General features: G+C 42.9%; 2 protein-coding genes across 2 annotated transcripts; one reads left to right on the top strand and one right to left on the bottom strand.

Moving 5' to 3' along the window:
• The first annotated feature begins 428 nt into the window (after positions 1 to 428).
• On the top strand, positions 429 to 3,587 carry LOC308122432 (synaptonemal complex central element protein 1-like). The gene is made up of 8 exons (XM_080484226.1): positions 429 to 446; positions 1,263 to 1,337; positions 1,552 to 1,599; positions 1,740 to 1,794; positions 2,550 to 2,639; positions 2,725 to 2,788; positions 2,902 to 2,968; positions 3,085 to 3,587. The coding sequence occupies exons 2-8, from the start codon at positions 1,322 to 1,324 to the stop codon at positions 3,186 to 3,188; spliced, it is 444 nt and encodes a 147-aa protein (XP_080340352.1). The 5' UTR covers positions 429 to 446; positions 1,263 to 1,321; the 3' UTR covers positions 3,189 to 3,587.
• Positions 3,588 to 3,589: 2 nt separating this feature from the next.
• Positions 3,590 to 15,942, bottom strand: fam83hb (family with sequence similarity 83 member Hb). Its single transcript, XM_080484225.1, has 8 exons — positions 15,545 to 15,942; positions 10,456 to 10,639; positions 10,018 to 10,350; positions 9,028 to 9,192; positions 8,752 to 8,876; positions 8,129 to 8,665; positions 5,658 to 8,013; positions 3,590 to 5,136 (listed from the first exon to the last, which is right to left on the bottom strand). Exons 2-8 carry the CDS (start codon positions 10,576 to 10,578, stop codon positions 5,116 to 5,118), a joined length of 3,660 nt encoding a protein of 1,219 aa, XP_080340351.1. The 5' UTR covers positions 10,579 to 10,639; positions 15,545 to 15,942; the 3' UTR covers positions 3,590 to 5,115.
• Between the last annotated feature and the right edge of the window lie 6,547 nt (positions 15,943 to 22,489).

The raw sequence follows: 22,489 nt of genomic DNA, 5'->3' as shown, positions 1-22,489 counted from the left end.
TTATGATTATTTAAAACATGCATAATATAGTTACAATAGGCTTTTTTTTTGGACATTTCACTGTATTTTGCACCACAAGGCATCATTAAGATTAGTTTTATGCTGAGTTTATGTAGTAATATTCCATAGTAATTGTTTGATTTTGTGATAATATACACATTTTCATCACTTATACTCCGTGCCACAACAAAGAAAAGCTTTAAAAGTTTAAAGGTTTCTATGGCACTATTTTACCGGTCCAGCCCACTCAACATGAAACCAGACCATAATGTGTCCCCTGAACAAAAATGTGCTTGACAATGTATTCTAACACATTTGTTGGATATTGATGATAGTATTCAGTTTGTCTCAACAAAGCCTAAAAAGTGTATCAAGATAACTCCGTGAGCTTAATTTCCGGCATCGTCTTCGGCTGCTTCTGCGCATGCGTGTAGATCCACTATATGGTGGGGACAACATCAACATCTCGCGTGTTATTTATCCGTCAGAACAAGCGATTTTTCGTGTTATCGTTGAAGATAACTAACCCCCTCCTAACCCCGTATTATCCGTTTAATAAGGGACAGCGGATATTTTACGTCTAAGTGTAAATAAATCAGTTTGGGCAGCACTTCTCTTGACGCGTTGTGTTCGTCTTTGCACCGCTGCACTTTCCATTTCCGCGTTTGTCTCTGTCACCTATTATGTGATTGTTGCTGCAGGTTCTTAAACGCAATCATGTGTTGCATAATCCTCGTGTTTAAAAAGGTCGAAGCACCAACAAAAACTGAAAATACTTCAGCGCAGAGCATCCGGTTGATTGAAAACAATGCTCGTGGTTGGGGACCAATAGGAAGCGCGGGGGTGTCGATGTATGCTAATGAGGACGTGCTTCGCCGGACTTTAACACAAAAATACATTAAAACAACTAATTTAATAAAGTTAAATAGTACATCTTCGTGTTGACACTACAGTTTTGTGTCGCACGCCGTCTATGTCCTGTAAGCGGATCTTAAAACCGTGAGTCAGACCGCTGTGTGTTAAAGTCATACCGTTTGAGAGAGTAAGTAGAAGTCATCTTCAGTGAGGTACATCCTTACCTGTTACTCTCTAAGGAGAGTATCAGAACATGATGAATGGAGCTTTATGAGATATGATTAATATCTCTGGCTTGAGAGGAAACGCAACACCCCTCATGACCCATTCTGATCCTTCTTTTTATGAATTGTTAAAAAAAAATGAGTTTCTAGTAATTTACAGTGTATCTAATGTTTGTATTTAAGGTAAAAAGTGTCTGGTGCAAGAAATTAAAGAGCTGAGCTCCTCCAACGAGTCTCTGCAGATGACACTTTCCTCCTGTAAGTCACGTTGATTCATTCATCATGTATTATGATGTGGTACATTCATTTTCAATGTAAGTTTGATGAACCATGTTTGTGTTCTGTCGCCATATTTTCAATCCATTTCCCCGTCGCAGTGAAATAATTACTATACCAGCTCGATATGAAACTTGTGTTGTGATCAGACTTGGTCTGTTCCCCTGCTATACCTCCTTCCTGTTTGTTTTCGCAGTGCAGTCTGAAGCTTACCAAGTTGAAGAAAGCCATAAAGAAAAAGAAGGTACACACATGCTGGTAACGGGACGTCCTGTTTTGGAGGAGGACACAGATGCAGTGTTGAAGTTCTGATTGACGTTTGATGATATTGTGTACTCGCAGTAAGTGCGAGTACCCTGATAAATGACTGAGAGTTTTCTTCAGAGCTTTGCAGGATGCTGCAGTTCCAGTGTGAGCAGTCTGAGCGCGAGTCTGCCAGGTAACTGCAGAGCATCACTGATGGCCGAGCTGACAGTGGAGAGCGCGACTCTAATATCACGTGACTCGTAGTGCCTGTTTGTGATTGTAACACTAGGTGGCAGCAGATTGTCATAACAGTCTGATGGCACGTCTTAATTATTGTGGCATACTCGGGGGTTTTTTGTTTCCCAGAAGCCCTGTTGCTGGTGATAACTTTCACTTTTCACTATAATGTTGTTTTTTTACAATAAGTTCAGAGCTTTCACAACAATTTACTTCTGTTTCATCTAAATGAAAACATCCCTCAATGCTGCTGTTGAATAATTACACTGATTCCGAGCATCATGGGATCACTTGATTGAGCCTCACCAGTACGACTTTAATAGAATTGGCTAACGAATAGAATTTAACTGTTCTATCATCACAGTTACTGTAAAATGAATGTCTTTGTATCAATAATCACCGAAAATAGATTCGATCCCCTCTGTAACCTTTTCTTTATCTTGTCTGTCACTTTCACAAGGTGTTTACATTATGAGGTTTTGTTATATATTCTCTCATAAACCATTTTTCATACAGTTCATTAACAAAAAAATCTGTATTTGATTGAACCAATGAGCTTCTTTGATAGACTTCGATCTGGAGTTGATCTTAAGCAAACGTTTTTAATATTTCGATGACCAACAACAAATGGAAGTTAAAGCTAAATGACAAATCTGCTGTGAAGCAACGTTTCTGTCCTGTCCTGTGTGATAAGTCCTGTGTGTTTCACAGGCAGTTGAATCAGAACAAGAAGAGTGAGGAAGTTCTGGAGCAACACAGATGTGAAACCCAGGAATACAAGCTAAAGCAGCGGAAGCAGCGGTATTGATTCAAAATGCAGTGGTTCATTACTTTCAGAGAGATTTATTAACATGACAGTTACAAAAATCTCTCTTTTGTTTTGCAGGATGAGGTTTGAAAACCAGCTGCATCAACTTATAGAGCAACACAAGAATCTGTACTCAGTCTTTGTGAGGTTTTTTATTATTATTATTATTATTATTATTATTAAACCAAAAGCAAATAGACTCATTGACCATCTTGGATTCTGATCCTGACGTCTGTCTTTGACGTTGTCACTCAGTCCCCAGAACGACTCCCAGAAGGATTAGCGAGTGCTGAGAACAAAAACATGCAACTGCTGTCCACTGGTGAGTGTTTGAAATTCTTCTGAAGGCCCTCAGATTGTTCCTGGAGATGCACAAATTCGAGATTTCCTCCTTTCTAACACTCGCGTGATCTGATGTCGGTTCTGTGACCCTGGCAGAACAACTGAAGCTGACTCAGCTGCGCAAACTGGGCCAGGAACTGGAGGAGCTGAAGAAACAGAAGATGTCGGAGGCCGGCGCTGCGGAGACTCAGGAGGAGTGAGTCCACCGCTCAGTCGTCGTCACGACGCACCTCCGGCTGAAAGCATGTCGATTCCTGTTTTCTCTTCTCAGGTGAAAAATATTTTACTTTAACGTGGCGTCTGGGTTAGATTCGCTTAACAGAGTCAGGAGGTAGTACGTTTTACTCTGAAGTGTTATTATTACCAACCTTTAGTCCTGTTATTGTGGCTACTTGTTATATGAAGGATTTCTCTGTTATATTGATGCATGTATCAAACTGGAAATAGTTCTATTAATGTGCTTTTTCCTCCGATTCTAATAGTACAGTTCATTGACTTGGTGGAGTTTATACATTTAAAAGATGTCGTTAGATTGTCGTCCCCTTTATGAAATGTGACACAAGTTCGGGAATAAAACCAGTGAAACAGTCACAACCCAGTTCAGCTTGAAAGAGATTTAATAAAAGTGTTTTCGTTTTTTTCTTTTTCTTCAGTATCTCAAATACAACGGAATACTATGACTTTTAACAACAATGACCCCGTGAGTCTGATCGGTCCTAATTAATGCCGTTTAGATTTTATAGCCAATATTTCAAACTCACACATTAATCACAAAGAAAGGGCGCTTTAAAAAAAAAAAAAAAAAAAGACACCTGTAAAGAGCCATGAGGGAAATCACAATCTAATTTGTTAATGAAAATATCAACAAGCCCCTGTTTTTTATATAAATATGTACAATATCATCCTGCACAGAAAAACAATGCAACCCCTGAAGTGTCAACAAATAGAGCACCCATTTTCTTCTGACGTACTCGCTCTACGAATAAACACAGTACAGTTTGAAGCGAAGCCGTCGAGCAGTGCGGGATCTGTAGTGTATAAAAAGTCTTTGGTCTTCCAATGCTGATCCACCGACAAAAGAGTCCCGCACAGGGAGCAGTTCTTCGAAGTGAGGCGATTATGTAAGGAGTCGCGGCGCCGCTCCAGTACTGCTTAATATATCCATCCTTCTTTAAGAGGTCATATGTAATTACAGTTTGGGAAGGAAAAGTTCAACTTCCCCGGATTCAACTGCAACTCGGGACAACTCTAAACGCTTTTTAAAAAAAATGTTTTATTTTAATTGACTTTGCATAAAACACGGACGAGCACGCGTACAGCTCAACACTAACAAGTCGGTCCACAGCTCGGGGGAAAGGTACACGTCGTTCTTTTCGAGAAATTGGTTCAAACCTGCGTCTGTATTCTCCTCGCTTTAACGTCAACATCGGAGATCAGACAACACATCTCCCAACTTTCTAATTTCAGCTCTTCATCATAATCTCACAGACTTAATTATTCACCTTTCATTAGCCCTTTATCTCGCCGTACTCCCCATAATACTCTCTTATTTGCCTTTTAGTCTAGGATAGATATAACCCTTTCACTTAAGTCATTACCCAATATCAATGGCACATTAAAAAAAAAAAAAAAAAAATCCCAAATGACACTTTTTTTCAGTTTCCCAGCTAAATCAACATGTACAGAAACATTCTACCTTTGTACAGCACACGTGCACTATACTGCCAAGTTTTGTAATCAGCATCTATTTCTCTTCCCTCTCGTCTTTCTCTTCTTCAAGTCCCTCAGTCTCATTGGTCCAAGCTTGATTTTAGGTCAATTGCCCTGCCGTTGGTGAAGCCAGCATGCGAGTGGAGTTGCACCATAAAAGGAAAAACCAAAGTCGTGCCAGGCCTTGGCAAACAGGCACATTCCAAACTCACTCGCTTTAGTTTATTTTCAGTATTATACATATATATATATATTGTCTTTTCAAGTTTCATCACTTCTTGCAAAAATCAAGAAACCACTACCATGTTGGGCCCCGGAGGCACTCCGATGACGTCGTTGGCACTTGTGGGCAGTGGGTGTGTTTGATCATCTTGCAATGAAAGTTTCCAAAATAAAAGGCCGCTCCTCCATCCTTCTTTATCCCAGGTTATTCCCCATCTGTTAACAGAACAACGGGCATAACAGGGATAAATCATCAAGTGTCATTCTGCTACCAGTATCAATAATTTAATTGATTAGAGTTTTCCTTTTTAGAAATACTGTATTGATGCACCGTGGCTGCTGCAAAATCTAGTGTTCTATACACATGAGCACAGACACTGAGTTAAACATTCATCTGCTGTTTGGCAACTTAAACATTCAGTGAAGTAAACCTGATGTTTTCTGCAGCTCTGATGCTTCTGGTTTAAAAACCATCATGATAAAAGAAAGTCTAATTCAAACATTATTTCAAAGACATCTCCATTGAAATGAATCCATTTCATATCAAATTAAAATCTAATTTCTGAGGATAACTCAGTTATATAAGTATGATTCCTTGAAATGCAAAGAGGTGTTATGTTCTTTATATTACTAAATTCTTAATCTGAGGGTTTTCACATTTTTTACTAAATTGGATAAATGTGAAGTTATTTGGTTTTTTCATCAACAATGCACACATCTTTGCCGTGATGGACTACCTCAAAACGACTGTAGACCTTCTTCTCCTTCCTCAGGCTCTCTATCCTCTTCAGTAATCCCTCCCGCTCCTGGAGATTGCCGGTTGGTCGGAGGAGTCGATTCCTTTTCAAGGAGTTCTGTCGCTCCAGACTTGCAGCCATGCCTTCTCGGTCACCTCCCATTTCCTCTCGCTCCTGACGGTTCTTCTGGCTGTTTGCGGAGATTTGCTCCAGAATGACTTTGGTGTCGTCTCGTAAGTTGCTGCTGAACAGAACGGAGCTGCCTTGGGGTTGATACCGGGTCGTGACAGATGTTTTATGGTTGGTCGTGGTCTGATCGGTAGCGGTGGCTCCCACATCTCTAGCCGATGAGCTGGGTCTTCTGCCTGAATCGGCAGAGACCTCCATGACTGTGCTCATGCCTCGATCGTCTCCAGACGTCTTCTTGTCCTTGTCTTTGGGCCCTAAGAGTCCCTTCAGCCTCTGGGTCTGCTTCTTCAGGAACTCAAGAGTCTTCCCTTCACCCTTCCCTTCACCAATGGTGTTGATGGATGTGTTAGACCCCGTCACCTTTCGGAATCCCTCTCTGCCCTCGTCATGCGACAAAGTCGACGAGCTGTACGACCGACTCTTTTTCAGTTCACTCTTCTCCGCGTCTGTGGCGTCTGTGGTCAGAAACTCTTCACCACAGGAGATACGACGAGGGTTCAGCGCCTTCAGTTTCAGTGGGTCTCGTCTGAAGATCTTAGGTGAAGGAATCGGCTTAAAAGACTTGAATAGCTCTTTCTTTTGACTCTCTGATGTGCTCTCCTCTTTTTGAAGCTGCGATGCGTCTGAAGACTTTGTGGCGGTCAGGAATGGCTTGGCAGTGATTATTGATGGCTTTGAGGAAGTAAATGAAGGTTTACGAGTGAGCTCTGCCAGCTTGGTGGAGATTTCTGACTTTTTTGGTGCCGGCTCTTCTGAACTTACGGTACTGGTCTTTCGAGCGGTAGAAGTGTCGATAGGGGGCTTTAGAGAAAGCTCAGGCTTTTTTTCGGCTGGCTCTGGGGCTTTTGTCGATAACGCCGTCTCCATTCTTGAGGCCTTTCTTTTTTCAGCTAGGTCTTTAAAATACTGCAGTCGACTTGCTGGATCATTCATATTCAGAGACGAGTTGGTGACTTCAGAGTTCTCCGCACCGGGCTTTGGATTTACTTCTTCATTCGTTTTTTGATGAGCTTTTTCTTTGATCTCATATTTAAGTTGTATTTCTTTCACTGTTTTCTCTTGTTGCTGCACCTCTTCCTTAGGTTGGCTTTCCGTTTCTTCTTTCTCTGTTTCTTTCTCATCATCCTTGTCTTTTCCCTCATCTTTCTTTCGCCAGTCAAAAGCTTCACGAGTCTTTGCCCTCCGCTTTTCAAGGATCTGACTCACAATGGAGGAGGTGCGTACTTTGCTTAACTCATCATCCTCCTCTGTGGCCAGTTTCAGACCTATGCTGCCGCTATGTATCTCCTTGGAGGACGAGAATATTAGAGACGATCGTAAACGCGAGCTCCGTTGAAGGAGTGGGTTGACGCGTGAGCGAAACGATTCATGTTTGGTCAGAAAGCGATCAGCGGTGTCCTTCGTCTCCCCGCCCTCTTCCTCTGTTGCACCCTTTTCTGTCTCTTTCTCTTTCTCCTTTTCCTGTTCCCTTTCCCTTTTGTCCAGTGCAGACGGCCTCAAATCACTGAGTGAGGGCAGCAGACCCTTGGCTGTCGGCAGGCCAGAATCTTTATTGCTGGTTTCGGGTAACTGGGGTTTCCCAAAACGCGGTTTCATAATATCTGGCCTGGGTTTGGAGGAAACATTCGGTGGCTCCTTTCCTCCAAAACGTGGGACTGAACTGTCAGTTGCAGTTGGTTGCTGAGATGTTGAAGAATCTTCAAATGTGTCAGGCCCTAAAGGTTGATTCAGGCCTTCTTCTGCACCGTCCTCATAAGTGCTGAGATACGAGTGGATTCTCCAGTTCCGTAAGCCTTGCTTTACACTTGGGTCTTCTTCGTTTTCTTGATCGGGCTGTTGGTGGAAAGGCTTCTTCTCTGGTGGGTGAGGTTGCGTGGGTGAGTTCTGGCAGGTGTATGCCTGGCCTATGGTTGGCCTCTTGTTTGATGTTCCGCCTCCATACCTTCCAGCTAATGGAGGTCCGTGCTGCCCTTCAGATCCTCTCAGGTCTTCAGACGAGAAGTAGTCTCTGGTAAAGCTTCCAGGAGCGTCCTGATCTGAGCGAAAGCTCGACTCTGAATACTGGTCAAGGGCAAGGTGTTGACGCCCCCGAAGTCTGTCGTAGTGTCCATGGCCAGAGCCTGGTCCAGGCCCCTCACTGTAGAAATGGCTACTTTGAATTTGTTCCCTGTAAAGAGACAGTCATAGATACATAGATTACCAGAGTTAAACGTAATTCATTTAGATATTTAACATTCTGAACGAGTCTCCTTGATACCAGCAGGTATTAAAACTCAACCTACCTGTGAAAGTCTGTCTCGTCCAGATTGTTCATGACTCTGTGTTTCATGTATTGCCTTGAGGATGAGTAGTTTTCCTGCGTCCCCTCTGTGTAGCTGTGCCGCTTGAAGGCGCTCATCTCCATCTGCCTGGATACTATGGATCTCCCCTGATCAAAGAACGACTGCTGTAAACGAAACTGTTGCTGTGAATACTTCCCAATTGTAATCCCTGTTCCAGGTTCAATGGTGTGACGAAATGGGTCAGTCCTCCGGAAGGGAAGCGCAGAGTTGCGTTCGGGGTCCCCGAAGGGGAAAGCAGATGTAATCTCTGGCCTCCTGAAACCTATGGGGTTTCGCAAAGACTGAGTCCTCTTCAAGCCAAACTGGCTGCTCAAGTAGCTGCTGTTGTCAGAGCCAACGAGTGCTGTGGATGGATCGATGACTAAAGGCTCCGACTGAGCAAAAAGTATGCGAAACTCCTCATCAAAGGTGGCAACCAGCTCCCCGAGGAAGAGGTGGGCGATGCAGCGGTGGATCTTCTCATAGGACCACATGAAGCTAGAAGACAAAAAGAGAAATGAAGACAAACTAATTTTTCTTTTTGTGGCAGGAAGTGCAGTTTCAGTTATCGCCGAGTGTCTCACCTGTAGTTCCCGCTGAGTACGGCTCTGCAGTCAGCCAATAGGAAACGATCTTTAACTTGCCCCTTGAATGATTTCCCGGTCCGCGTGTAATAAGTTATTCCGGCCACAGTCCTCACACGCATCATCTACAAAACCAAAAATTTGGACTGTGTTACAGGTTGATACAAGCCTTAGTGAGTATTGTTAAACATTTAGTAAAAACTATGAAAACTGCTTTGTAGGAGCCAACAGTTAATGCGGCCTTTTTAGGAAAAAGTAACTAAGAGTTAAACTCACTTGAACTAAGTCCAAGTTGACTTTACAGTTGATGACCATCGAGACAAAGTGATGAGCTTCCTTCTCGTCCAGCAGAATGTAAACGGGAATGTGGCGTGCGGCTGCATCCAACAGGTCGGCAAAAATATCCACGTCTGTGAATATGTCCATCACCAAGGCAATAACCTGGAGATGAATAGCAAGCACAAGAAAGTTAGTGTTCAGTATCATCTTTGTAATATTTCTTGTGACAGTGTTGCCGCTTCAGTTGCGTTGGCTGCCTTTGTTAGAACTGTGTAGAGGTTGCTCCAGAAGGAATTAAGGAATTAGGCCGTTACTCTGTTCAGTATATACTGTGAAAAATAAACGGAAGTGGAACCTAAAATGTGTTTTTTGCCCAGCAAAGCACAAATTTGATGCAAGACCACAAAATGTTTTCTAAATATGTTCAATTATAGTCTATCTGCAAAAAAAACCTCGGAACAATTGCATCAATATCGAAACATTTATGTCCCATGCGTCTTTGAATGTGCAGGAGAACAGGAGCGAGATAAATAGACTACAAGAGACACGCACTCGGTAGGAGCGCAGGACAGACAAAGACACACAAACAGGTTTGACTGCTTGCTAAGTTTGGCACCTTCGGTTCTGTTGATTATACTTCTAATTTAGCCTTCGACCTGCCCTGCTAGGGAGATATGTCTGAAAGGGAGTGGTAGCAAATTCTGCAGAGGCAGCTGGAAAGTGAGATCAAACATCGAGATAAAGCCGTAAACACACACATTAATCTCTTTCACTCTTTATCTTCCCTTGACTTTTTTTGTTTGTTCTAGCACATTTTGATAAGGCAGTAAGGTTCCCCATGTGAGTTAATTTATGACATGAAAAGTGCTCCCACACTTTAACATTTACCACAGACAAGGTAGTGAAAAAAATCAAAATCAAAAATCAACTTAAAACAAACCAGAGAGCACGTTCAAAAACTGCTTCCTTTTCTTCTTCTTCACTTACTTGACGTGCGTTCTTGATGAGCCTCCTGGCTTGCTCCTTGATGCTGGGCATGTCGGGATCAGACGGGTTGACCAGAGTCGTGACCTCTGTGGGCCCAACAAAGCTGTGCTGGGCTATCGGCCAGCCCAGGTCCAGACCCGGGGCCGCCACGTCCGACTGCATGGGCCAGTAGGTGTCGGAGGAGCCGTCTGCGTCCAGAGCCCCTTCATGGTACGTCAGCTCTGGGAGGTTGGAGGCCTGGTTGGGTGTCTGGGTTGTGGACTTGATGTAATCAATTTCCGGCTGTGCCAGGAAGTTGACGACGTCTGCACCCTTGAGGAATTCATGGTAGCCCTGTTGTGACGGGAAGGGGCTCAAGCTTAGTCAATGACAACGCTACTTCTTTAGACAGGAGTATTAGATTTATTATTGCTAATGATCAACTTATAAAGATATTACCTGTACGTCAGTTTCTATCAGAGCGTCAATAGCGAGACGGTACTCCTCGCGGTAATGTGGGGGCAGGTAGTTTGGGTCGAGAGGGTTTTCACCAATCGATGAACTCTGAGACCGGTTTGGCATGGTTGAAGGTGTGTGGGTTAAAGGTCAAGGTGAGAAGAGGTGGGAAACGATGAATCTGAACCTGTGATAAAAAGAGATCGTGAGGAGTCGAGTAAGGTTTGTACAACGTCTTATAGTGTAAAAGTAAACTACGACCGAGTCGTCACTCTAGTTAACTCCGTATTTGACGGGACAATCAACATTTATTCAGCAATGAAGTGTCCTGCTTGTAATGCCGCTAATGATTAACAGACATTCAACTGTACATAAAGGTAAGGACTAACAAGAAACAACAGGCAACGAGAAGCACAATGGCAGGAGGAGAGGGAAGAAAGTCCAACAGGGAGAGGTGGGAGAGGCACGAGGAGGTGTATCGACAGGTTTTCATAGCTCTGCTCTACTCGTCATGCTGGTGCGTCACGCGTCATGCTCACACTCAAGACTCCACCGTGAAGAACAACTTGATTTCGAGGCACACGCTGAGTATGCTGCCAGTTAATGTCAGGACTTGAACAGACTCAATTCAAGGTAGCGAGAGGATCAACGCTCTCTTTTTTTTTTTTTTTTTAATTAAGGTTAAGAACTAGAAAAAGGTCAAAAAGAAACAGCAACACTGCAAACAAGCAAACAAAAACGACAAACGCCAGAAACAAGTTGATGATGAATGTCATGAGGTTTGAAGTTCAAAGATACTGTATGTAAGATATGCACATATTTCTTCACAAGCACTAACAAATACTGTAGTTTTGCCTTTTTTTGTTGGAAATACACCCTCGACTGGTGTGATTTATGTATTTAGGCCTCATTACTTTATTTCATTTGGTTTTTAAATTGAAATGGTTGGTGACGTTTGGGATACACTTGCTGATGAATACTCCAAAAAGACACAAACAACCACACAACCAGGCAACGGGTAAAACAAAGCAAACAACTTTGACTCATCGTCAACTTGTCTCATGATCTTTCAAACAAAACAAACAAACAAAACATCCTCGTGAAAGATCAACGACTCAGAAGGTAGTTTAACTTCCTGACGTGATCAAACGGTGAAAGACATTTTTTTTTTTTTTTTTTTTTTTTTTTTTTAATAGAGGGTTGTGCAAGGTTCCCTTGTCAGTGAACTGAGAGACAATACAGAGTCGATAAGCCGCAGACCAACAGCCTAACCAGACAAACAAATTAAAACAACAAATGACCAAAACATTCTATCAGTATGAGGTTCGGCCCACAAAGTTTTTCCACGATCATCAAGGAAACCCTCAAGTAGCATTTAATTACAAAAAAAAAGTAAGAAAAGTAAAAGTATATAATTTTCAAGAAAACTTTTTTGTCAATGTCAATAATCAGTAGATTGATTAATTACTCGATGGCTTACCTGCTACCAAGAGATAAATGAAACGACTTACAAGATGTAGTTTGGCATTCAATGAAGGAATGGCGTGGGAGGATAAAAGAGGAAGCATATCTGGCAAACATCTCTGGCTTGAGTCCAACCCACAAGTGTTGTTCTAGTGATCCTTTGATGGAGCATGACAGTTCAGTCCCTCATTTGATATGTGATGGAGTTCTGGTGGCGATCTGAAGGTGTTTTGTGATGATGCGAGTGTGTGCAACTTGTTTTCTGTAAACGTCCACACACACACACACACACACACACACACACACACACACACACACACACACTGCTGGTGTGGTGAGAGCTCAGCCCGGCGGCCACAGGGGGAACCCGGGCTGCTCAGGGAGCTGGTGAGTCATGGAGTAGCCTGGCCTGGCGTAGCCTGCGGAAAGCTTGCAACAGGCTGCCGCGTTGTGACTCATGCGATGGCAAAATGGCCGACATCCTGTTTCCTCACCCGTTTCTGAGCAGTTAGAAATTAGGGCTTTGTGGTGTACTGTTCCCCTGAACTGTTTCCACCGTGGGCTGGAAAGCACGTCGGGAATTATTCTCCTCCTGCCCGGTTTCTAAAATAGGAAAATCTTTGATCTGTTTAGCGTTTGCGCCCTTTTCTTTTTCTGTAGTCTGCGTCAGCAACAAGGGGTTTCATGTGTGTACAGGTGAATTATGCTAAGATTGCAAAAAAAAAAAAAAAAACATGCATACCTGAAGGCTCGTCACAAACTGAGGGAGGAAGTACACCTGTCTGTGCTCGTCAGAACGAGTAAACCTCGGTGAGCTGAGACGAGTAGTAGGAACAGTTTGTGCATCTAGACTTTGCTTTGGCATTTAGTCATTGACAGCTTACTTGTAACGCAAAGATCCCAACGTTTAATTTGCTCATCTGCAAAAAGAATCCCCACTGATTTCAACAGCACAAGAGACAAGACGGACACAATCAGAGGCGCTCATTCATGTGGCCGTGGTCTTTAATTCACCTAAATCTCATGCAGGTGTCAGAAAGCCTGTTAAACGAGCCACTCGTCACACCACTGCTTGTTGGAGCAGTAAAAGTGATAAACGCTCATTTCTTCAGGACCAGGAATCAACACCGCTGGACAACAAGGCAGGCTAAACCACTGCAGAGCCACGTGGCCCAGGGCATCAATTTATTACAAACTACGATCTTTGTTTGTGGGAAAATGAAGTTTTCCTCCTGAAATTACAAGAAGTCTTGGCCGTTTGCTTTCCCAGATACATGTGAGTTGCTTGTTGAAGGGTCATCGGAGTGACACAACATTTTGGTGCTGAAATCTGCGATAATAAAATTGTTCAAAAATATGGACAAACTGCTCAGGCACATTTTGAGGACAACAACCAAACAAACTTGATGGAACTTGTGCTGAAAGTGAAACCAATGTCATTGGTTTCACTTTCAGCACAAGTGAAGTCCTCAAGTCCTCAAAATGTGCTCAGGCACATTTTGAGGACAACAACCAAACAAACTTGATGGAACTTGTGCTGAAAGTGAAACCAGTGACATTGGCATTGGCAGAGTGAGCATTAACCCTCCTCACGTCTGAAGAAGGAAAGAAACAGGACAGCCCCCCCCCCCCGCTGTGCCTGACCTGGACGGATGTTCAAACAAACACCATCTCTCTGTTTGTTGTTATAGCAACAGCAGCAAGCATCAAGCTGGACAAAACGACAGACAATGTCTGAGATCTAAGCGTGTTCCTCCCTTTGCTCCACAGTCTTCTGTTGCCCACACAAGAGCGAGGCCGCCCTAAATCTACCATAAACAAAAGCCGGTCTGAAACACTAAACCAGCGGTGGACAGGCGGGCGGCAGCAGGCTGCAGCTTCTCACACTGCTGAAGAGCCCAATATTCTGATGTGGACAACGTTTGCTCACCAAGCGTGCAAATGTCCCATTCTCAGCATTCCTCTGTGAACGCCGACGCCGACATGAGACGGGATGGAAAGCAAAGAGCCGAAGGGGGAAAACATTTCTATCTGCCCTGACTTGTGAATCATAAAAAAAAAAAAAGCCTAAAGAGAAATGACTATCAAAGTCAAAAAACAATATCTGCACTCACATACTGTTTTCTGCCTCTCTCTCTCTTTCACACACACACACACACACACACACACACACACACACACACACACACACACACACACACACACACACACACACACACACACACGCACACACACACCTGAACACACCTCACTAAACAAACAGCAGAATTGATCCTGCATTCCTCCCCGGTCAATACATTTCCCGTGAACAGTAAATCGGCGTGAATGGAGTCGCAGAGGAATACCAGCAAACAGGTTTGGAGGGACGAGCAGGTCGCCGGCAAACGCTCCTGTCAGGACGTTTCCAGCGCCACTTTGTTGTCAGATTGCACACAGTGAGATTGTCTCTCTGCGTATCGTCACACCTCAGCGCGACTGTTCAGAGCCTGAGAAAAGATGGCCAAAGGTCAGATGGATGCGTACTGTACACGAGGCAGCACGTATCCTCCCTTCTTTTTCTTTTTTCTTTTTTTGCGAGGTGCATTTCACACAGCAGCAGCGCTGCCAGAAAAACTGGTCTGCTGAGGTCTCTGTCATCTGTTCCAACTGCCACACGGCCTGCAGTAAACTTCACTGGAAATCCAGCCATACAGTCGTAAAAAAATAAACGAAGTCTTTCTCTCAGCCACACATAGCTCACGTATGTATGTGTTACAACACCTTCACGCTCTCACATTGCATATCTCGCTCAAGGCAAACCAACAAATGAATGGTATAGGGAACACGGTTGACTCTATAATAAGAGAGACACAGCAAACACACTGGCATTTCAAATGTTCCTCTCAAATTATAACCACATGGAGGATTATTCCGAAGTAGTGACTCACTCTGAATGAATCAAGCCAGCGCTTGGAAAGGTGGAATTTTAGCTCAGCTTGGGCCGCAAATAAATTCTTCACGTTTACATATTAAATCAACTCTTTGTGTCCATATGCGCTGACATGTTTCTGAGGTGGCACGTTGCGGTTTAACTTTCTCAACAAACATGGCTTCATAATTAGATGGAAAAAAGCTGCTTTAAATTGTGCAACAAAAGTACTGGACATGTTTGTAAAAGTCTCTCTCTTTTTTCAGGAGTTATTTTCTTTACCTGTACTTGACTTCAGTACGCACACACACACACACACACACACACACACACACACACACACACACACACACACACACACACACACACACACAAGGCGGCTGTAGAGAGCAGTGTGGTTTTAATATGCAGCCTGTGTGTTCACCATGTAATGACAATACTGTGTCGGTTTTGCAGTGTACAGTAGCGACCTGGGTGACTTGATCCCTATTAAACCGAAGAAAGTAGCCCTCGTTTCACTTTTACAGGCACTGACATAAAGAATAGATATAGGTTGGATTATATTCAAAGTTGTTTCGCAGCAGGGTTTGGTTAAAAGATTGGAAAGTTAGAGAGGTAGTGTTACAATGGAAGAGATGGGGAGTGAATAGAGCCTCTGTACGGCGGCTCCTTTTGTCCCGGTTGGTATTTGCACAGTTGCTCTCTATTTCCATGCCGTACCTCTGCGCTTCCCTGCGTCCTCTCCTTTGTACCGTCGCTCTCCTCGGTGCGCGCCTCCTCTCCGTGCGTCCGTCACATTCCTCAAACCGGACAAGATCAACACCCAGATTACCCCCCACCCACCCCGCGACGAGTGCGCCCTCCGCGACCGACCAGCGAAACGGAGACGAGGCAACGCCAGGCTCCGGTCCGCGCTGCGCGCTGCAGGCCCCGAGCAGTGCGCTGCTTTCGGCGATGCGTAAAACTCCGGAGCCGCCACCGGCCGCTACTGTAAAGGAGGAAGGAGCAGGGCGACTCCTGCTCCTGTGAGGCAGGGCTTTCCCACCGGGGAGACTCCTCCCAGACCAGTTGATCACCGGGAGCAGAAGCTTCTTCTCTCACATTCACCATTCAAGAGTGGCCTTTATGTCCAACCTGCTCATTAAGGTTGTTTTTTCTTTTTCTTCTTTTTTTTCAAGAAACAGACAAAGTTTGTCCAAACTTTTAGATTTTTTTTGGTATGCGCCATTTATTCCCAGCAGGCAGAATTACACATAGCATAATTGCTTTTCTCATTTAGTTTTATTGGCAAACATAAACCTATAGACTGTATTCTAAAATAGTTCATTCAGTTTGAGTAAATGTGAAACAGCTTAAATCACTTAAAAAAACATTATTATTTTTTTAAGTAAATCAGCTACAAATTCTTACCACTAGAATGTGTAAAAAGAGTAAGAAGAAAACACACCCAATCATTTGTAATGGCGACAAACAGCTGAAAAGAAAAGAAAATGACAAGAGTCAAAATGCCCAAAAATTGAATGGTCAACATTTAAAACAGCCTAAACAACTCAAAAGGGTAAAAACGAACAGGAGGAGAAAACAATTCTAAAATATAAAAACACTCAAAACATGTAAGAAAATCAAAGCAACTATTTCCATTTAAAAAAAAAAAAAGGTAAAACCACAAAAAACACGAATATTGCTTTAAACGTACTAAGTAAGATGTTCATTGTGTTCACAACTTTATGAGCTGTGTTGTCATTTTAGATATCTTTTGAAGCTCCAAACAAATTTTAATTTGGTGGCAAAAAAACAACAACTTTGAAATTCGATTTATTTTTCCAACGATAAAATTTTGGGTGGCAACTTTACAAAATGGACGTGTCATGATTAGATCATCTCCGCCCTTGTGCCACCTTTGGAGCTCCGCCCCTGTCTGTTAAGTATAAAGCTACATGCTTCTATAAAAGAATTGTTGGGTGAATGTTTAATGGTCCCCGGTGGCTCCAGAGAAAATGAATTCCACTCATGCTGTGAACTCGACTGGCAATAAAGTTGTTTGCAGTCATGAGTCTTTGGACGATTACCAAGTGTCTGGCACCAATTAATAACAGTGTCACTCACATAAAGAAAACAGCGCAAGGATTCTAGTGCCACTGTTTTATTTGTGTTGGATGGATTTTTGTTTAATGTGTCGTTTATATACATACAATTTTGGTATTGTTTTGCACATATAGCAGTGATGTTTGCACGTACGACTAACTTAACAACGAGTCTTCACACTTTCCAACAAAGAAAGATCATGTGACCTCCAGAAATGCAGCACCGATGCAGACGGTAAAGGGGTTTTTTTTTTCAACATTTGCTCACTGAGATCAAGTTTGTATCCACAACATTGTGCAAATGAGTCACCTGTTGTTTTTCCTCCACTGTAAAACCTTCATGCTGAATCAGCAAACTCCCGCAGCTCTCATTTCTATACGAACCTCCAGTGAAATGTGCTGCAGGCTGCAATGCTCAGTTTCTCCTCCCTGAGTATAATTACTAATTACTTTCAGTTTAAATCTTTTGTTTGACTTGATGCAACTCTATAGGAAATCATTCCTGGGCTGGATTCTGCAGGTTTCCCCTTGCATCAACGATTACCTTAAAACTTAAAACTCTGTTGTTTTGTGACGTTCTCTACTTCTCACCACTTCACCCAAACACAACAGCATTAAAGCCCTAAAAACACGTGCAATACTAGTATAAGGTATACTCTACTGTGTGTGGGTGTGTGTGTGCTCTATAATAGCTGTCCTTTGTCCTGGGACGTGTCCACATGCAGAACACACCTTGTTTGATAGCGCACATTTATGAGCTCGACTGTGTTCAGTCCTGCTCCCGAGGGTGCGCCTGCACAGTCCACAGTCTACCCCAGCATCCGAGCCTCAGTCCGCTCTGCCTGCTCACCCTCGCCCACTTTATGCAAACCTGCAACTCTCAGAGATGTGACATGAGACTGGCGTGTCACGGGCTTGCGGCGACGGAGCGCGTCGGCAACGCACAGTGAAAATGTGTGAAAGTGATGGCTGCTGTGCTGAGAGACGAATAGGAGTGTGCTTTCGTGGACGTGCTCCGATAACAAACACCGGCAGGTGAAGAGACGCTGAAACGCAGGGCGCGGCCACTTGGAGGAATGTGCTCAAGGCATCTCACCACACCCAGAGTATTTCTCCCTCCTCTCGCTCTCTTTCTCTATCTCTTGCTCACACATTGACCTTCTACCTTCCTCTCTCACCCTCTCTCTCTCTCTCTCTCTCTCTCTCTCTCTCTCTCTCTCTCTCTCTCTCTCTCTCTCTCTCTCTCGCCCCTGCTCTCCTCCCTCCCTGAGTCACCTGGTGACCTTTAAACAGGTTTGCAGGCCCGGGCAGGAGCACAATCCCAGCATGCATCTCACCTTCCTGGCTGAGGCCTGTTTGAATTCAAATAAACTTTATTGACAAAACTGCTGGATTTCAGCGTGTACCCAGTCAGAGAGGTCCTAAATTAGAATAAAGATCAAGGCCAAAGGAAACTGGGATACGGCGAGGAAAACCGTGCATGCACAGGGAGAACGTGCAGCGTAAACATAGAACGGTCTGCAAGGGCAACCTGGACTCAATCCAGGAACATTCATGGTCTGATGCAAGCGTAATCACCACTAAGTCACCATACAGCACCAGAGGCAAATGAGTACTTTATACATGCCGCCCAAACACATTCTCAAGATCGATAAATCCTCTATCAGAACAAATGTTTAGAAAAGAGAAGAAAACAAACTGTGAATGACTTTTATTCTCTTTTCTTTTTTTTGTGTAGCTTGACTTTACAAGAGTGATTATGGAGTCTTTTGCGTGGCCGTATAGTTTTCCCCCAGAGAGTCCACAACATACTATACAGACAAGATGATGAGGGTGCAAATATGTTGGGTGAGGTGAATGGCTATCCACCACATTCATCTTTCATTTATTTTACTCTTTATAAGGCAACTTCAACAGAACGCAAAAAAAGAAAATGAATCAGGACATGTTTTTCTTCCTGAATGTTTTCATGATGAGCAATTTTGCAAATGGCTGCTCGGATACATCGAGAACACAAATGAAAATGTGACTGTAGAAAGAGAGACACAGCTAAAGGACTCCAACTACCTTTACAACTTGTATCTGTTATTCTCAGTAAAAAAAAAAAAGTAAAGTTCCAATAAAAGACAGCTGTTTTAAACTTGATATGTTCAGTTTTTATCATGATTTGTTAAAAAAAATTGAATAAAAAAATGGAGCAGACGAGAGAAAAAGACTTCACCACAGAAAGGCGCTCAAACTGTGATGTATGTGAGAGGGACGACAGTCGCCAGAACTCAGTAGTAAATTCCCCTCCTTCGCCTCATTTAGCAGAAATGTCTGTCGGCTAAATACCAGAAAGACTCGTGGAGGTGTTCTTCGAAGAACTATACCTCTGTCATTTCATTGCAGGTTAGAGAGAGCATGTTTTTAAATGTTCTTTTAGTATGATACACAATGAATTAATAGTGATACAAGTGTGTGTGGTTAAGTGTTAATAACTCGTGTCTTTAAGCTGCCATCTGGAGAAAACGGAAGATTTATTGCTGAGTGAACACATTACAAGTCAAATTAACTGCAGATTTACTGCGCTTTCTCTTTTTGTGTATGGACAAGTCTGGTGTAGACTATTTCATCTTAAAGGAAGGTAGTGTGGGCAACAGATTAGACAAGAGCAGATTATTTGAGGACTGGACAGTCGCTCAGTAGACACGGACTCAGAAAGGACACACTGGATGCACTTCATTTTTATTTCAAAGCTCCTTTTGATTCCACTTGGTCCATTTCCAGGATTCATGTGGCTTTTGTTCCAAGTCACATTTAATCGTCTTTTCTTTTTTTTTTTTTTCAAAAGATCAATTCCAATGTGTCTTTTGTAATGCAGATAAGCCGTACAGAGAGGGTACTCTGCGCCTCGTTCTTTGTCTTACTGCCCTGCATGCCTGTGGCCCTGTGAGCTTTCCCAGCATGCTTTTCTCACGCTGTAATGTCACACCTGAGTATAAGGTGACTCTCTGGAGCCTGAGGCTTTGAGGTCATCTTTGCACCAGCGTGCCGGGGGAAAGGTGCACACACTCGTCCACTCCAGCACCGTACAGTACAGACGGTTGTATAAGGGAGGGGGTGGGAGTGTTGATCCCTGTTTCTGTTGAGTGTATATGCGTGTGCACCAGTGACACGACGCTGCAGACCCATTACCACCTACCAGATAATGATACAAGTTGGTCCGCACAGCCTGTGCCTGTACAGGTTCTCTTTTTTTTTTTTTTTTTCAACAGAACCAGATAATTAGTTTCACCGGCTGTCAAGGCAGCGGAGTAAAATTTGATCCTCGAACACTAAACTAACTCTTCCAAGATGTACACTTGAGAGGTGATTACATAAATACTAATAAGTTACAACAGTTCACGTCTAATAATCGCCGTCAGGTATGTCCACATGACTTTAATCAACCTGATAAGCCTGGTGTGTCACCGTGTGTCTGTGTGTGTCTGTGTGTCTGTGTGTGCTTAATCAGGAATGAGATCTTGAACAGTAAACAGCTCGTTTAAAAGGAAAGTCTCTGCAGTTTGTTCAATGTTTTCCATTTAGCACCGTGCGTGTTTGTGCTTGGGCATGTGTGTGTGTGTGTGTGTGTGTGTGTGTGTGTGTGTGTGTGTGTGTGTGTGTGTGTGTGTGTGTGTGTGTGTGTGTGTGTGTGTGTGTGTGTCCAAGAGGATGACAGACCAGCGTTACTGCATACCTTTAACAGGTGTATTCATTCTGATGCCATAATCATCGTTGTCATCAAAAGGTAATAATGATCATTTGCAGAACGGTAATGCGTAACATCACAGACTGAATAAAATGTCTGACAACATTTTCATATTGATGCTTGACATTTATAAGCATCAAAACTGAAAACTCTTGTCAAATGGATATTTTGAATTGGGGTGTAATTATATGGAATAATTGAAAATCTTCCTTTTAAACAACAGTTCACGTGTTCAGTACGGCAAACAATGATTGCCCTGCTGAGGGTTTGGTCTTTACCTTTGGACTTTGTATAAAACTCATCATCAGACTGGACACCTGCGCAAGAGGACCTCCAGTGGCGTGCTCCACTCCTACAGGAAGTGCACATGTTAATGACTTGTGGGAGGTTGAAATTGTTTTGGTGAAAACAGCTTAAAGGACGTTGCAGTAGATGCATCTCTTAGACATAGAGCAATAATGGAGGCTGCTACAAGAAGGCTGCATCGAGAAACTCTCGAGAAAAACTGAAGGAAACTATTAGAGTGTAGCGACCTTGATATTCAAAGTAACATTTTCCATGTTTAATACGTAGTGGATTAAATATTGGACAAAGAAAGACTGATAAATGTCTTAAGTTCAAACTTGTCTCATGCCATTACATTATATTTAAAAGACATCTCTGTTATTTGAAACTTTTATCAGGCAAATGTGGCCTTTGTAAATTGAGTTTCCATGTTCTCCCTGGACATGAGTTTTTTTTTATTATTATTTTACAGAAGAAAAATCACAAACAATGATTTATGCTGACTTCAAAAAAGTTACAAGAGCCTTCAGCTGAAATGGGAACGTTTGAAATAACCTTCAACAGCATCATATTTACTTTAATATGTAAGGATTGCCATTGTGTGCCCTAATACTGTTTATGCTGGACTACAGGAAAAACCTGTGAGATTCAAGCTTGTTTTTCTGAGCCCGGTGGAACTAAAACAACAAAGGGCTCCGAAATTTACTGGTGTGCAGGTGACCTTTAACAACATATCACCGGCGTGGTGAAAACTCCCACTAACATGTGCTGGGAGTGTATTTCAGGTGATTTATTTTTATTTTTATTCAAAGTGTGATACAATTGGTGTGCTCTTTTGAATATAATCTTGTTACTTAAATCTTTGCCGGGTCACAGGCCGTCGTTGATCGTTCCATTCATTGAGAGATTCATCACCATTTTCAGTCAACACATGCACATAAGAACAAGAACTTGGCCGATGATGAGCAGAAATAGCTTTTTAAATTACACACCGCTTTCTAATAACATATATGTTATAATGTTAGGCAGGATTCAATAAAACTCCACAGTTGAATTAATTGATCCACCCCTATCAGACATGACCGTGCGTTGGCCTTTCACTTTCCTCTTCTCAGAAGGAAGACAATGTTTACATACTGCAGATAAAGACTCAACACAGTGACGCGTGGGAATTCCTAAAAGCTCCTGAAACAGCTTGTTTCCCGTGTGGACCAGAGGATGCCCTCCCCCTGGTGTTGAGAGTCGTTTGGTCCAGCAGCTGTGTGATGCCGCCCTCTGCTGAACTGAAGCTCAACTTGTCCTCAAACCAATCAGCAGCCATAGACATACATGGCCAAGGCCGTTTTAGTCAAATACCTAGTGGGGAAATTGGAAATGTAATAATAATTATAATTATAATAATTGTGCATTGGTTTGGAGGAATCAAGTCACTGTCAAGAAGCTGGTGAAGTTTGCCAAGTAAATATATATGTATGTATAATAATTTTAATCACAAAGCTGTGTTTCGGTTTTTCTACACTTTAATACTCTGTGGTGAAGGTCAGACGGTGTTGCGGGTGTTTC

This window comes from Lipophrys pholis, assembly GCF_963383615.2.
Source record: "Lipophrys pholis genome assembly, chromosome: 17".
In the NCBI taxonomy this organism is placed as follows: Eukaryota; Metazoa; Chordata; class Actinopteri; order Blenniiformes; family Blenniidae; genus Lipophrys; species Lipophrys pholis.
The sequence above is the reverse complement of the archived record's forward strand: the minus strand, read 5'-3'. Positions and strand labels throughout refer to the sequence as shown.